The 15,212-nt window shown below is 44.1% G+C and overlaps 1 protein-coding gene across 1 annotated transcript; it reads right to left on the bottom strand.

The window, feature by feature from the left end:
* Positions 1-282: 282 nt before the first annotated feature.
* Positions 283-14,325, bottom strand: SIRT7 (sirtuin 7). The gene is made up of 10 exons (XM_048490203.1): positions 13,587-14,325; positions 13,367-13,504; positions 11,599-11,703; positions 9,500-9,570; positions 9,307-9,379; positions 8,043-8,141; positions 7,720-7,956; positions 2,215-2,295; positions 1,386-1,492; positions 283-787 (listed from the first exon to the last, which is right to left on the bottom strand). The coding sequence occupies exons 1-10, from the start codon at positions 13,680-13,682 to the stop codon at positions 586-588; spliced, it is 1,209 nt and encodes a 402-aa protein (XP_048346160.1). The 5' UTR covers positions 13,683-14,325; the 3' UTR covers positions 283-585.
* Between the last annotated feature and the right edge of the window lie 887 nt (positions 14,326-15,212).

Below are 15,212 nucleotides of genomic sequence, written 5' to 3'. Positions count from 1 at the left end.
ATAAGCCATGTTGAGTGGTTTCCATGAGGGAGAAAGGCAGCTTATAAAAGTCTGAAATAAATAAATGTAGACATTATAATTATGCTACATTTTACCAGTGTGAGACTGCCACAAGACCCATCTAAAGTTGCAAAACACCTCCCTTCTGGTACAGATTCACATCTTCCATAGCACAATCTCAACTGATATGCTTGCTTTCGCTCCAATATAGCCAGACGCAGGAGGCATAGATATATATAATGGGTGGTGAGTCAGCCTCTGCAGTAAAAGAAAAAAATAAGCTTTCCAAGAAACAGCCATTTATTGTTTTATCATTTCTGTAATTTAAGAACTGGCAGCCCTGAGTATTAAATGCCAACCATCTCTTACACAGTAGGAACCAACCTAGGCTGGCTTTGGCCTTGCTCCTGCTTGTAAGGTAAGAAAATTATATAAAACATCTATGAAAATAGCAGCTACTTTTTCCAGTTAACCCAGCAATCCTGATCATATTAAGTGCAGATGACATTTATTTTGCTGACTTCAGCAACTTCAATTGGACCCCAAAGTTTAAAAGTCTAGTGTCCTCTTTGGGCAGGGCCATAATCAAGAGGGTTTTTTCCTCTTAGTGCCTTTTGCGCAGCCCCTGCCAAACCAGCCACCAGAAAGAGGAGCTGCAGACATCAGCTGCTGCTGGCCTAGTTGTACTTCATGAAGACTTGCTGGTGGAGCCACAGGTTTCCGGCTGTGGCTGTCGCTTTCTTCAGGTCGCAGAGGAGTAGCCAAAGTGAATATGGGATCCTTTGTTCTAGGGACAAAAAGAGAGAATGTGCCATTTTAAATTTACAACACTACCAAAGAATTTCACACCACTGCCTGGAACACAAGCATCAAGTAAAAAACAAAGAGCGGAAAGAGCGGCCCTGAATCAACAGGGCCCGCAATTGCTGCCTGGGATGGGCACTCCAAAGAGGCCCCGCTACGCCTGCCCTTAGAAGGGCGGAAGGCAGGAGGCCATGCCCGCTATGGGCTCCAGCATCATCAGGAGGGGCAGCCGGGAGCCTATGTAAGGCTTTGACCCGACCTTTGGCCCCACCCTTGCAGCTGAACGGTGCCGAGTTTACCATGTTTAACGCCCCACAGCAAAGCAGACCTTAGATTGCAGTGTCTTGCAACTGTAACAAATGACCTGGTGACTGCTCAGAATCACTTTCTGACTCAAAATAATAATTAAATTACAAACATACCTTATGGCCCAGCATTCCAAAAGAATGCCATTAACAGCCATATGATATCGTGTAAGCAACTGCAGTAAGGTGGTGGAGGAAAACCTACTAATACCTTTATGACTGTCGTAATGAAAAAGTAATAAGGTTACAACCTTTACAGCCCAAAATTCTGCTGACCTGTCATAGCAAGGGATGGGAAGGCCTAGATTATCCATCAAAAGCTTCATCACATCATCACATTTCCCGTGAAGCTTTAGGGCTGCTAGATCATCCTTTGGTGTCCACTGTAGATAGAACAAGCAATATTGTCATGGAACTGAATAACTGACTTACCACTTCTACAAAACAAGAATCAACTGGATTGTAAAATGACTGATGACCTGTTAGTCCCATGACAAAGAAACAGCAATCCACTCATGTTTTATAATTTATTAAGCACAAAGGAGTTACTAATCACACTAACATGTATAATTAGATGCAACCAACTATCAAGACAGAATATACTAAGTAACCCCTTTTAAGACAGTTTGGAGGAGGGAAACAAGTCTTTAATATTTTGCAATTCAGACCACTTCCCATTAACATTTAGCAGGACTCTGATGATCATAAATAGAAACGCACAGATATTTGTAAGTCGTCGTAAGAGAAAACCACAGCTAGTGAATTCTCAGGGTAGGGGTACATGTGCAAAACAGTAGGAATCCTACACCGAGCCCGTTTACACTGTTGATAGTCATGCAAACTTCTAAAACATAAAAACAAGGCAGAGTCAGACTAACAGTCTAGTCTCCAAAATCTCAAAGTTCTTTCCATTCCTGCTGCCTGAGATTCCTTTCCATTAAAACTCAAGTGCCAAGAGTTGACCTGAGGCCCTTCTGTATGCAAAATATTGCTCTGCTGCTGAGCTACAGCCCATCCTAATAATAATGGGAAAGCAGCTAAAATCATATGACATTTGAAACCAGAGCAAAGTGCTCTGCACATAAACTATTTGGCTCGAACTCACCTGAAGATTTACAATGTAGAGCTTCGGGCGGCGCCTGGGTGGCTTGCTCATGCACCATAAGTGTGGATACTTCTTCAAAACCTGTTACAGAAAGGGAAATATCACCAAAGCATTCAATCAGTGCAAGGGAACAAGCAGGGTTCAGCTGTTAGATACCTCAGAAAAGTTATTTTTATTAATATCAACTCCAATGCCTTCTTCAGTGGCCAGAAAAGAGGATAAGTAGGGGCAATCTAGGGGACAGAATTTGGATGCCAGAGAAACTTTTAAAATTTATTTTATTCTCATATTTCTACCCCACCCATTCCCATAGGGCTCAGGGCGGCAGGATTAATCTGAGAACAGAATTCCTATGGAATGCAAGTAAACAGAACACACCCCCTCCCCCAAAAGACAGACAGTCAACATCAGGGGTGGGCAGACCACTTCTACGAAGGACCATTGCCTACAGGGATTGCTGCAAAAAACACTGAAATGGAGGAAGACCTCAATCTGGTCCAGCACAGCTTCTCTTATACCCTTACACAAAAGTACATACTCAGGATCACTTGACACAGATTACATATATTTTAATTGTAAAGAGATCCTGAGCAAAGACTTCTTGATTCATAAATGTTAGCGTACAACCAGTGGACTACAGGAATTCTATTTAAAAAGTAGATTGTTCAGAATGGGCCAGCCCTCCTCTGGTCTCGGTAAAGGAAACACTGCAGTACAAACATAAGAATTTACTTTTCTACAACTAAAGTCTTTTTTAAAAAAAATTATATTTATACCCTGACTCATACTAGTGTCTCCAAGTGGCTTACGAAGGTTTTAAAAATTTAAAAACCACAATAAAACATAATGAATAAAACAGAACAATTTAAAAAGCATTAAAATCACATTAAAATAACTCCCACCCCAGACCAGCAGCTGTAAAAGGTGAAGAGGAAGGTCTTTGCTATGCACCTAAACCCATAAAGGGTACATGCATAGCAAATCTTCAAGGCAAGACTATTCCAGAGCCTGGGATCAATCACAGAAAAAGCCTTCCTGCATGCCCCACCTCTGAGACTGCCTCTCTCAGGCAGGGATGCAGCTGGGCAGCTGGGTGAGTGGTACACCAGCAGCAGTCCCAACTTGTCTCTTTGCTCAAGCACCAAATACAATTTCTCTATACAAGCCATAGGGCGGTGAGGGTGATGGACCACAGCCACTCCCACACCCCACCAGCCAGACCTGCCAGGTCCCTGTAATGCCCCCTCATCCAGGATCAATCCTAGATGAGGACAGATTTATTTTAGACTGACTTGGCATTCACAAGCAGCAGAACCAGGCCAGTGGGCTGGATGACATGGACTCCTGTTCTCCAAGGTTGGGGGGCAAAGTAGAAGGGGTGATAGCATCCAAACATCTAGGATTCTTTCTCTGCAACCTATCTCTCTGTGCCCCAACACCATAGCACCCTGCCCATCAGTACTAGAATATGGCCCCCAGACACCCCCCCTCCTTGCCAACCAGGCACATGCCCCCAATCAGCCAACCCCCTGATCATAGCTATTAGCCTGCAGATTAGACACCACCTCAAACCACGCTTGTTGGCGGGCAGGCTGGGCCCTCTGAAAGGGGGATGCTGATGAACTGCTCTCCCAAGGCTATCCTCTCAACATAAGAACATAAGAACAAGCCAGCTGGATTAGACCAGAGTCCACAGTTCCAATGCGCCCTGTCCTATCCTTCCTATAGAGCAGGGGTCCCCAAACTTTTTAAATAGGGGGCCAGTTCACTGTCCCTCAGACTGTTGGAGGGCCGGACTAAAAAAAACTATGAACAAATTCCTATGCACAAATGATTGTAAAATGTTTGATTTCACCTTTCAGCCTTTCTGTCATGGTCTATTTTTAGAACAGTGACCAAAGTATGTCAAGTACAGGGTGGGCTCCAAATATTGTTGGGGAGGCTGTGGAATATCTTCCCCTGTAAAAAAAAAAAAAAGCAGAACTTTCCCAATGAAACATTCCATCTAACCCAGGATCAGGTATCTTCCTGGGTTCTTTCCTCCCTAGCAGCCAGCGAGCGATTCGCCAGCCTGGCTGATGCCAATGGGAGTGAGGCAGAACAGAAAGCCTGAGAGCAACACATGGAGTAGCTGAGAGGGAAGGGCGGAGCAGGCGTTGCCACATGTAAGGTTTCCAACTCTGGGTCAGAAAATTCATGGAGATTTGGGGGTGCCATCATGTAATTGCAATCAACAGCCGTTGGGACCGGTTCCTCCTCTCCCTCGAGCCCCCACTGCACATGAATGGAGCCATCGCTGCCATGGCTGGCGGGCCGGATAAATGCCTTCAGGGGGCCACATTTGGCCCCCGGGCCATAGTTTGGGGACCCCTGCTATAGAGCCTGTAACCTGGTATAACAGCATCCCACTGGTTCTCCTCATTCCACCATGTCTCTGTTTTAACACAATTTAATATGTTTTTAGTATGTTTTAATGATGGAGCCTTATGGGTTATTGTTATCTTATTCATTGTTGCTCCCGACTTTGTTATATTAGTTATGTTGTACACCGCCCAGAGCCCCTGGGGATGGGGCGGTATAAAAATTTAAATAATAAATAAATAAATAAATAAATAAATAATGCCCACTATATCAAGGTCCTCCTTCAAAACTGTGTACTCCAGCTCCCCCATTTTAGGTTGAAGGCTTCTACTGTTAGCATAGAGACACCTGAATACCCTGTCTCTGTCCTTAACCTGGGATTTATGTGCTTTACCCTCAAGTCTTTTGTAGACACTATCCCTTGTCACATGCACATTGCTATGTTCCCCGCTTGTATGTGGTTGATTTAGAAAAACCTCCCTCTCTGCCTGCATTCCCATAGATCAGGGGTAGGGAACCTGCGGCTCTCCAGATGTTCAGGAACTACAATTCCCATCAGCCCCTACCAGCATGGCCAATTGGCCATGCTGACAGAGGCTGATGGGAATTGTAGTTCCTGAACATCTGGAGAGCCGCAGGTTCCCTACCCCTGCCATAGATACTGTATTCCGAACCGAAGTCACCTCAGCTCCTGTCAGCTTTCCCCCAGGGATCAGTTTAAAAGCTGTTCTGCCACCTTTTTAATGTTGAGCGCGAGCAGCCTGGTTCCTCTTTGGTTAAGATGAAGCCCGTCCCTTTTGTACAGGCCTGCCTTGTCCCAAAAGGTTCCCCAGTTCCTGACAAATCTGAAACCCTCTGCCTTACACCACCTTCTCATCCACGCATTGAGACCCTGTATCTCCGCACCCCCGCTCTGTGCACCACCAACATTGACCACCGTGCCCAGTCACACTGGCGAGGGGGGCAGATCAGGGGGGACTCCCCTATGTACCCAACTGCTGGCCAAAAACACTCCTCCCAAATGTTTAACCATGAGACCATCCACACCACCCTACCTCACCCCTCAAGACAATTTTTAAAAAGTCTGCCCTGCCCCAATGGTCCCCCAAATGGACACCCTAACAGACGATGTCCTTGTGCCACCGCCCATTGGCCGAGCAGAGCTGCAGCCTTCCTCTTCCCTTCTCAGCAGAGTAGCAGAAGCAGCAGCAAAAAAGAACCAGTGTGCTTCTTGTAGGCACTGCAAGATGAACTGCCCCACCCCTGCAGCTGGTGAAATTCGTCAGGGGTGGGTAGAGCAGAGCTGCAGTTTTTCTCTTCCCTCCCCAGCAGAGAAGCAGCAGCAGCAGCAGGAAAAAAATTAAAATGGATGGGCAAAAGGCAGTTCAGCAAAATCTCAGCAGCGTGCACTCAAGCGCTAAGTGAGCTCCCACACGCATTGAAATAAGGGAACAGAAAACCTCACCAAAATTAAAAGAACATTCAGTATGCTTCTCTACAGTGGCCAAAGAACCACTCTTGCAGTTCCTACACAAGCAGGCCATATGTTCAACCCCTCCTCACATGAAGCCTTGTTTGTATGGAAGGCAAAGGCCAACCTGACCAGACATGTGACTTTATTTTGAAACCTTCCCTTGAAATATCACAGATTATATAGCCACAAACCACTCTGTTGTTTGTGAGTCTCACATTGTTTATTGTGATTACTCTAGCTGTAAAAAAAATGATTGCTTGAGACAAGCATACTTTCTGAAATGTAGGCTTCGTTCCTGTTTTAGGACACGGATCAAGAAAACACGTTCTCAGCACAGAATTCTATTGGTACAGTGCTAAAACATGCCATGTTGTATTGGCAGGAGGGGGAGAATTAATAAAGGTAGTTGTACCTCTGATTGTTTTGGTGCATAACCTGCACTCTGGACAAGAGGCTACTGTTACGGCAGAAGATGAAGAAACAGAGCCATTTCCAATTGACAAAGGCGTCAGCAAGAATGCATTTTATTTCCCTGTCTCTTCAATTTATTTGCATAACATAACATAAGGAAACTTGGATTAAATTTAAATTAAGATGGAGTAAAAGTTGGGAGAGGAGCATTAATATGATATCACATTACTGGCAGGAAATAGCAAAGACTTGAAATGAATACTGATGAAAGTTAAAGCAAAAAGTGCCAAAGCAGGACTATAGCTGAACAGCAAGAAGACAAAAATAATGACTATTGGGGAATTACTCAACTTTAAAGCTGACAATGAGGACACTGAAATTGTTCACTACTTTCTATGCCTTGGCTTCATCATCAAACAAAAGGGAGGCTGCAACCAAAAAGTCAGAAGGAAATTGAGACGGGGAAGGGCAGCCATGAAGGAGATAGAAAGATTCTTCAGTATAAGGATGTGCCACTAGCAACCAAAATCAAATTAATTCATGCCATCGTATTCCTCGTTACTATGTATGGGTGTGAAAGTTGGACAACGAAGAAAGATGACATTAAAATTGTTGTGAACCGCCCTGAGCCCTCAGGGGGAGGGTGGTATATAAAAGTAATTAATTAATTAAGTAAGTAAGTAATAAATAAATAAAGTAGATTCATTTGAGATGTGGTGATGGGTGTTTTACAGATACAAATAAGTGGGTTCAGTCTAGATAAAATTAAGCCTGAACTGTCTCTAGAAGCTAAAGTATCTAAACTGAGGATGTCGTACTTTGGTCACATTATGAAAGGACAAGAGTCACTGGGAAAGATTATAATTCTAGGAAATGTTGAAGGCATCAGAAAAAGACCCAACATGAGATGGACTGACTCTATTAAAGGAAGCCTTGTCCTTCAGTTTGCAAGACTGGATGTTAATAATAGGACATTTGGGGGGACATCGATTTATAGGGTTCCCATGAATCTAAAGTGACTTGATGGTACTTAACACACAGAGAGTTGTGCATGTTTTCCTTTCACCACGAAACCCTGAAAGCTGCAAACAGAAATCTCAAAGAACTGATCTCAACTGCTTTCAGAGATTCTTCTCCCTTCTATGATCACTCTGGAAAAACTTTGCACATTACTGAAAACAGTGAAATGCCCATGAGCAACTGCTACAACAAACTTGAACAAACAGGAGAGCCACTAAAGATGTTCTCTCAATGGTTACCTTCAAGCTAGATCCCAAGCAAAGGATCACATCCGCTTTGCTTGCAGCCTCTATTGCTGCCTCCCAGTTCAAGGGCTGCTGTAAGATGCCCTTCTCCCCAAAGTGGACAATGGTATCTCTCAACTGTGCCCCGCATTTGTGGCACATCCTGCCAGTATGATGCCTGTGTAGGGCCGTGCGTTCTGTCACATCAAATACTCGCACATATTCACGATTGGGTATGCAAGATGTGCAGACCTAACAAAGGATAGAAGCACAGATTCCTGGTTAGGACTCCAAAATTGCTATGGTGTACTAAGCCCCTGCTCTCTGTGAGTGCTCACCTCTATGTACATGTTTCCATGCAGCTCGGAAAGGGCTTCTTGAGGGAGGCCGCTACGCAGGTGGAGCCCATCACAATTTTGTGATACCACATGATGCACCTAAAATGAAAGAAAGCAGAGCTACTGATAAAAGTTCAAAGGTAAGAGACTTCTCTTCCCCTTATCAGCACTTAAGGCAGTGGCTGCAAAGTTCTCTCACATCTCCTAGGCAACATTTCACTTCCTTTCGCACTGCTCTGCTATTGCCAAAACAAATGGCACAGAACACCTATGTTCTAAATTCCTGCTAATTAGCTAATGTCATGTAATGTACAATTAGCCAATGTAATAGTCTGATGAGTTACAAGTGGCCAACATCTCTCCAGCAGAGATAAGCATCATAGTCCTGACTTTATTTCAGGTGCTCATGCTAGCAGGTCTATGGACTGCACAGCCTTGTATTCCTAACATGAGAATGCTAACAAGCTGCATGCACAACTAGGAGGTAGCAACCTAACAGCTATCTCTGCTTAGAGGGATGCATCAAAGGAAATGCAAAGACTCAGCAGACAGTAAGTAGCACATTTTATGCAGCCCCAGCAACATGCATTGTGCATTCTAGTTTTTTACAGGAATGTGGAAAAAGCACTTTCTGCCAAGTGCCACATGTCACACCTAATATGCCACAATAATGGACTTCCACCATAGATTTTTGGCTGCCTTTTATGAAGACAGCTATTTATGTAACCTGTAGCCCCATGCTTTGGGAGGACTGATTGCAAAAAGGAGGCTGAAAGTGACTCTGCCAGCCTGAAATGAAAAAAAGCTAGTTCCCCCTTCCTTACCAGTCTTTCTCCTTGATTCACTTCTTTGAGGAAGACCCTAAGGCTGGGCAAAAATACCTGCAACATCACAGTAAGCCCAGCACTAGCCCAAACCTGGCAGTATTCTCCCTTATTTAACTGCAACAACAGGTTTCTTGCTTGAGGAGCTGGAAACTTGAGCAGACTTCTCCAAGTACTGGGATGTCATTTCTCCTCCAAGTTATGCCAGTGTATTTGCCCTTTGCACCATGACACTGTCTATGGGAAATGCCCAGTAACAGCATGTAGGGAGGAGGTGCAGTATGTGCAATGACTCCCATCCTTTACATGGATAGGCTTTCTTACCACCACAAAACCTCTTGGAATTTAAGAAATGCTTTTCCTGGGCAATAGCCAGCTAAGCTCTCACAGTTGCCCTCTCCCAGAGGTGCAATAGTGCAGGATTGACAAAGGAACCTTACCAGTTTGTGCTTGTGCAAGCAGGCAATGCTCATGTGGGTGAGCGTGGGCTCTGCCTCACTCAAATCTGCAGCTCTGGCAAAGGGAAAATACAGTTATATATTGTTAGCCTGGTTTCACTTTCACCCTTGAAGTGAGGAAAGTCTCCTCAATATGAGGAAACTCTTTATGAACTGCTAGTTAGTGCCTGATTACCTGATGCTTCTGCCCTTCTGCAACATTGTCCACACTCCATTTGGGCCTCTGTAGTCAGGGATTGAGGCTGCCTGTGTTATGGGGAGGCATAAGAGAAAAAGGAAGCCAACTGAGTGGGTCTTCAAGGATGCATTCGCTTAATCCATCAATATCCCTGGCCAGTCAGTCTCCCACAGACCCCCTCAGTCCCCTGCTTAGATTATCCTTCCTGACACTAACTCTGCTCCCGTCCAAATTCAAACTCCTTCATAATACAAGGACCTAATCACAAATTCTCATCCCATGCTGAATGCTGCCTGAGAAATTCACACAACATTTTCTTCTTCAGGCCCAGGAATAACACCTGTTTCTTGGAATCCTGGATTTAAGCCAAGTAACACACGAGGAGGCTCACGTGGCAAGCAGTTCAGCACTACTTGTTTGAAGTAGTGAGATCATATCTTGTTTGTTCATTCTTCCTTGTTAGGACTCACAGAACAATGAATTTCTATGACGTAGTAAATCAGGTTAAGTTGAAGAAGATCGCCTCATCACAATATAAGCAAGTCACTTATTGGGGCTTTTGTGAACGGTCACATATCTTGCACACAACAAAGCTTTGTACACAAACATGAAAAATGTCATTCATTTTATTGGCTTTTGACTCCACTGTTTAATGCGTCCCCATACAGATGGGTATGCCATTTCAGAACACCCGTCAAACATCTGATAAAATACTCTGATACTCCATGAAACCTTGTGCCACAATTAACCTAATCTTTCAGTGATATGAAACTCTTTTTTACCCTTGACAAAGCAATTATTTGATGTAGGACAGAAGCTGATGTCTGGCTTGGCTTTCTCCTTCCATTGTTAGGTTGTGCAAGTAATCTACCCTGCACACAACCAGGTCTTTGCCAAAGAGGGGTCTGATAAAATCTCCTTACTTTCTGAAAATATTATGTGGGGTGAACAAGTTTTCATGCCTTGCCAACCTTCCCTTCTTGTAGGGACAGCTTTGGGGAGAGACTTCTACATTTCCAACAACCACAACCAAGACATTTGGTACATGAAAGCATAATTAGAAGCTCAAGCCAGTGACAATTTCAATTGAGATCATGTAGGATGCTAACTGTTTCCTGGAAAGTGACAGGAACAGAGGCAAATACCCAACAATCTGCAAATCTTGCAAAGCAGAATATTTCTACTTCAGACTCCAATGTAGCCCACTAAGCCTCCCAAAAGTTATGTTCCAGGGAATCAACAGATTCTCTGGAACAGCATAGGGGGAAAGGAGATTGGTGGAAATTGCTACTGTCTCCTCCAGAGACCTAAATACCTTTAAGCCTTGAGACAAGAAGTCACGATTAGCAAAGACTCTGTGCCACTTATCTTGAAGAGTTCTAACAAGACCTTTTTCATGACACATCATTAGTTTGATCCAGAGGATACCAGGCAACATCCAATGCACAATCAGATACTGCACTCATAGTTCAAGATCCTTGCATTTGCACTTCATCAATTAAGAGTGCTTTCACAGGAGATGCTGAAACTTGAAAGCCGTACAGCAACATCTCCAAAATGTAGCGTTGCAAATGTGATGTCCACCATCTGAAGTCTACCAACTGAAGCTGCTAAAGTCCACCATCTGAAGCTGCTGTTTTCTTCAGAGGAACCAATATTTGTAGAGCAGAGATCAGTTGTAATTCCAGAACTCCCTCCTCCCAGGCTAGTTTAATTCTGACAAAACTTAAAATGAAAAAGCTGCTTGGGGCTCAGGGGTCAGTTTGTTCTGAATGGTGTTGCATACCCCGTGAAAAAACAGCTTGGGCTACTGCTGGATTCAGATTTACAGCTGGGAGCCCAGATCTCCTGTGTGGCACCTAGTGCCTTTCATCAGCTTTAGGTGATATGCTAATTACGGCTGTTTGTCAAAAAGCAAGATCTGGCCATCATGAGCCATGCTCTGATTACATTCTCAGGTGGCAAGTTTAATGTATGGACTGACCATAAGAGACACATACCGGGGGAGGGCGGTATAAAAATGCAATAAATAAATAAATAAGTCTCAATAGGATCTTGTGAAATATGACAGTGGAAGAACTCTCACAGAGTCTTACCGTACTGATGCCAGCTCCTGTATAGATGATGAGGTGTTTAGCACCCTGTACAGCTACAGAGAGCTTGCCCACTTTTTTCTTCAACTCTTCAGGGTCATCACAAACCTGAGCGGATAAACAAGAGATTAAAATGATTTCTGAAGAAGCATATTTTACAATTTCAAACTGCTAACTATGGTCCCATTACCATTCTGATTGTTTTCTCATGACAAAAACAAAACCCCTGTCTACTTCTAGAAGGGTATCTGTGCTAATCTGCCTTCATCTTCCCTTTGGTTAGCCCTCAATCCCCTACCAGTTCTGTAAAAAGGAAATGTGGTACGAGGAATGGGTGCAAGAAGGAACTTGGTTTGCTACTCAAGAAAACGGGTGGATAGTTATGGGCATGCAGGATAAAAACAGCTTCACTGATATCAAAAGGACATAAAATGAACATGTACATTTTTATTTAAGCTAAACTTCTTCCAAATATGTGCTATTACAGTCATAGCATGAGCTTGATCTTGCATCATAGGCAGTGTGATGTGGCTGTCAGACAATCAGACCAGGATCTGTGAGGCCCTGGCCGTCTTACAAGCTCACTCGGTGATCTTGCACTACCCTGTTTCCTGAAAATAAGACGTAGTAGAGGTTTTGCTGAAGTGCTAAATATAAAGCATCCCCCAAAAGTAATACGTAGCAAAGTTTTTGTTTGAAAGCATGCCCTTCGACCAGAGCATGCAGCTATGGAGCGGAAAAATAAGACATCCCCTGAAGATAAGACATAGCCCATCTTTGGGAGCAAAAATTAATATAAGACACTGTCTTATTTTCGGGGAAACAGGGTAGTTAGTCTCTCTCAGATTTACACAGCTCACAGGATTGTTGGAAGGATAAAATGGAGGAGATGAGAATGAGGCTGCAAGGTGCTTTCGGTCTCCACTGCAGAGACGAGTAATAAATAACTAAAACGATTAAATAAAAACCTGGGAGTTGGGACTACAGAATAGACTCACTATGTAACACTGGCCAACAGTGTCTGTTAAGAATTCTGCAAATGATCATTTTGTTTTCTCCCCCCCACCCCACCCCACCCCAAAAAAGACATGAGACTTGATTGTTTGGGGCAGCAAATTGCCTAGCCTACAGCAGAAAGCAATGGAGAAAACAATAGGGGTGCTATAAAATGGGTTTTTGTGCCTTTCCTATGCAGGCACTTCCAGCATGCTATTGACTAACTCTCCCTCCCAAAGGGTAATATGTGAATAGCTGGTGACTATGGGCTGCTAAGCAGCATCAGCTAAAGCCTTAGTTGTCTAATGGCATACTGGATGAGGCATAGCATACATCATATTCAGGCAAGGATAAACAAGCCAGCAAAAACTGCTGAGCTGGTTCGCAGCTGGGATGGAACTGTCTAAATGATGCTAGTCATTAAATAAGCTAAATAATAATTAAGATTTCTGCATGTTCCCATGCTGATAAAGGAAACTGGAGTGGATCACAAGGAAACAGGGAAGGTAGAACAGCAGGCCAGTCTGCAGTCCTTCTGCCTTTGTTCTGCTGTTCCCAACTCCAAGGGAAAACTGTTCAAAGAAAAAGTCCAGCCAGTGGCTGTTCCTGCACGGCATATTTGTCCTCTTATCCAACTTTCGGTACCTTCCCTTCCCAAGGGGTGAGGTTATTACTGCAGAACGAGCAGAACTAGAACTCCTGTCTTTCACTCACACCCACACAGAGATGCACATTAACGCCGCGCTTATAAGGCATAGCTAAGAAGCACACTCGCCTCCTCCTGCCGGCATCGCAGCCTCTCGCGTTTCTTTCGAAGCCGCTCCAGGTCGCGCACGATCTCCTGAGACTCAGACAAAAGCATGGCTTCATCGGGGCACCGCTCAGTCACCGGCTTGTGAAGGATCCGGGACACCTGGCGTCGAATGAGAGAAGAGAGGGGATGTGGGCGCCTGTTTGGGGTGCAGGAGCCGCCGGAGGGACTCTTCTTTCCCTACCTGTCTACGTCGCTCTCGCTGCTCCTCTTGAAGGAAGAACTCGGCGCGCGCCGCCGCTTTCCGTTCCGAGCGACTCAAGCTCCTGCCAGCCGCCATCGCCTCCGCATATCGAGCAGCCCAGCCGGTGGCTTCGCCTACTTCCACTTCCGGCCGCCTAAGCAACGAGAGGGGATGCTAGAGCGCCTTCTTGCTGCCATAGAGATTTACGACTTTGACTCTCTGGAGGGAGGGTCCGATTCCAGAGCTTCCGGCTGTAGAATACAGCCTCTTTTCTACAGTAGCTTCGCTATAAAATTTGGCTTCACCATAGAGAAGCCGAGGAATAGAGCGACTCCACTCCACCTACCGCCATCTGTAGAATGGCTGTGGAAAAATGAACAATGCTGACTTGCGGCTTCCCTCGACCAGTAAACAGGAACAGGACCGGTTGAGCAAGACCGGAACTGCAGTCGGCCAAAGGTCCCACATTGTTCTCGAAGTCTAACTCTGGTTTCACCGTGAGGCGGTCTCAAACTGGCGCTGAGGGCGACTTTATGTAAAGCCAGCTCCAGTTCAAAAAAGGTCATGTCTGCGAAGTTTTATACAAGAAAACATACTACAGCCCGCTCGCTTCAACTCTCGCGTTCAGGGCACAGGTATTCAAATAAGAGCCCTGGATGCACATGTTACGCTCAGAACATTTTAACCTGTGCTGATGATGTTTTTGTAGGTGCGAGCTACTCTATTGAATGGAGGTTTCTCCCCTGAATGCAAGAATCAAGCCGTCTGCACCCATTAGCACAGCTTCCCCCCCCCCATTTAAATAGGAGGGAGGTGGATTTTTTTTTACATTACTAATCAGTGATTTTAAAGGTTGCTCATTTGAGTGGTCAGCTGGCCACATATTTCTTAACCATTCAGATCCCTCATTATCTCAGAATTGATTCAGTCTGGAATTGATTCTGGGGCATAGATTATGAATAAATGCATATGTAGAACAAGAAATTATGGAGCAGGTGTATGCCAACAGGACAGCATATTCCTAATGTATAGTTATTGTATATTTCCTTTTCAATGTACATTTTCAAGAATTCAAGACAACTTTTTAAAAATCTGGATAGACTGATGTAGCCTTAGTAGCTTCTTTGTTTCACCAGCATCTGCAAACAAGGTAGTTCTTGTAGTTCCCAATGCGACTTTATTTATGACTTCATTGATCATCCAGGATATCATAAATATGAGAGACACTAATTTCAACCCCAACAGAAGAAGCTACAAAGAACGCAAAATCAGATAATCAAAGATAAAAGCCTGTAGATGAAACACCTAATTATGCCTCACATTTAGCAGAGGACACTTCCAACCCTGTCCTGTGTGCATTTACATAGAAATAAGTCCCACAATTTAGGATTACAGCCATAGACACCAAAGAAAAGTTACCTCGGGCATGGCAATTTAAGATTAACTGACAATAAGACTCTTTAGGAATGCTTTTAAATCCCAGTCATAAATGTCTTCGAAGTTTAGTTAACCTATGTTACACACAGTTTGCACTTTTAAAAAATTGGATCTTCTTTCAACTTGTGTTACAGATAGCTCTGTAAAGCCACTTTTTTGTATGTATGAAGAGATTTTATCCAAGTTGGA

The sequence above is a fragment of the Sphaerodactylus townsendi genome, linkage group LG03 (genome assembly GCF_021028975.2).
Source record: "Sphaerodactylus townsendi isolate TG3544 linkage group LG03, MPM_Stown_v2.3, whole genome shotgun sequence".
NCBI lineage: Eukaryota > Metazoa > Chordata > Lepidosauria > Squamata > Sphaerodactylidae > Sphaerodactylus > Sphaerodactylus townsendi.
Note: the sequence above shows the minus strand (reverse complement) of the source record. Positions and strands in the feature narration are given on the sequence as shown.

What these genes read in the sequence shown, in the direction of transcription:
- SIRT7 (XM_048490203.1), bottom strand. Translation starts at nt 13,682, where the DNA reads ATGGCGGCTGGCAGGAGCTTGAGTCGCTCGGAACGGAAAGCGGCGGCG. An exon ending in AGCGAGAGCGACGTAGACAG is followed by an intron (nt 13,505 to 13,586) that starts GTAGGGAAAGAA and finishes ATTCGACGCCAG; the next exon opens with GTGTCCCGGATCCTTCACAA. An exon ending in TGCGATGCCGGCAGGAGGAG is followed by an intron (nt 11,704 to 13,366) that starts GCGAGTGTGCTT and finishes TTATCCGCTCAG; the next exon opens with GTTTGTGATGACCCTGAAGA.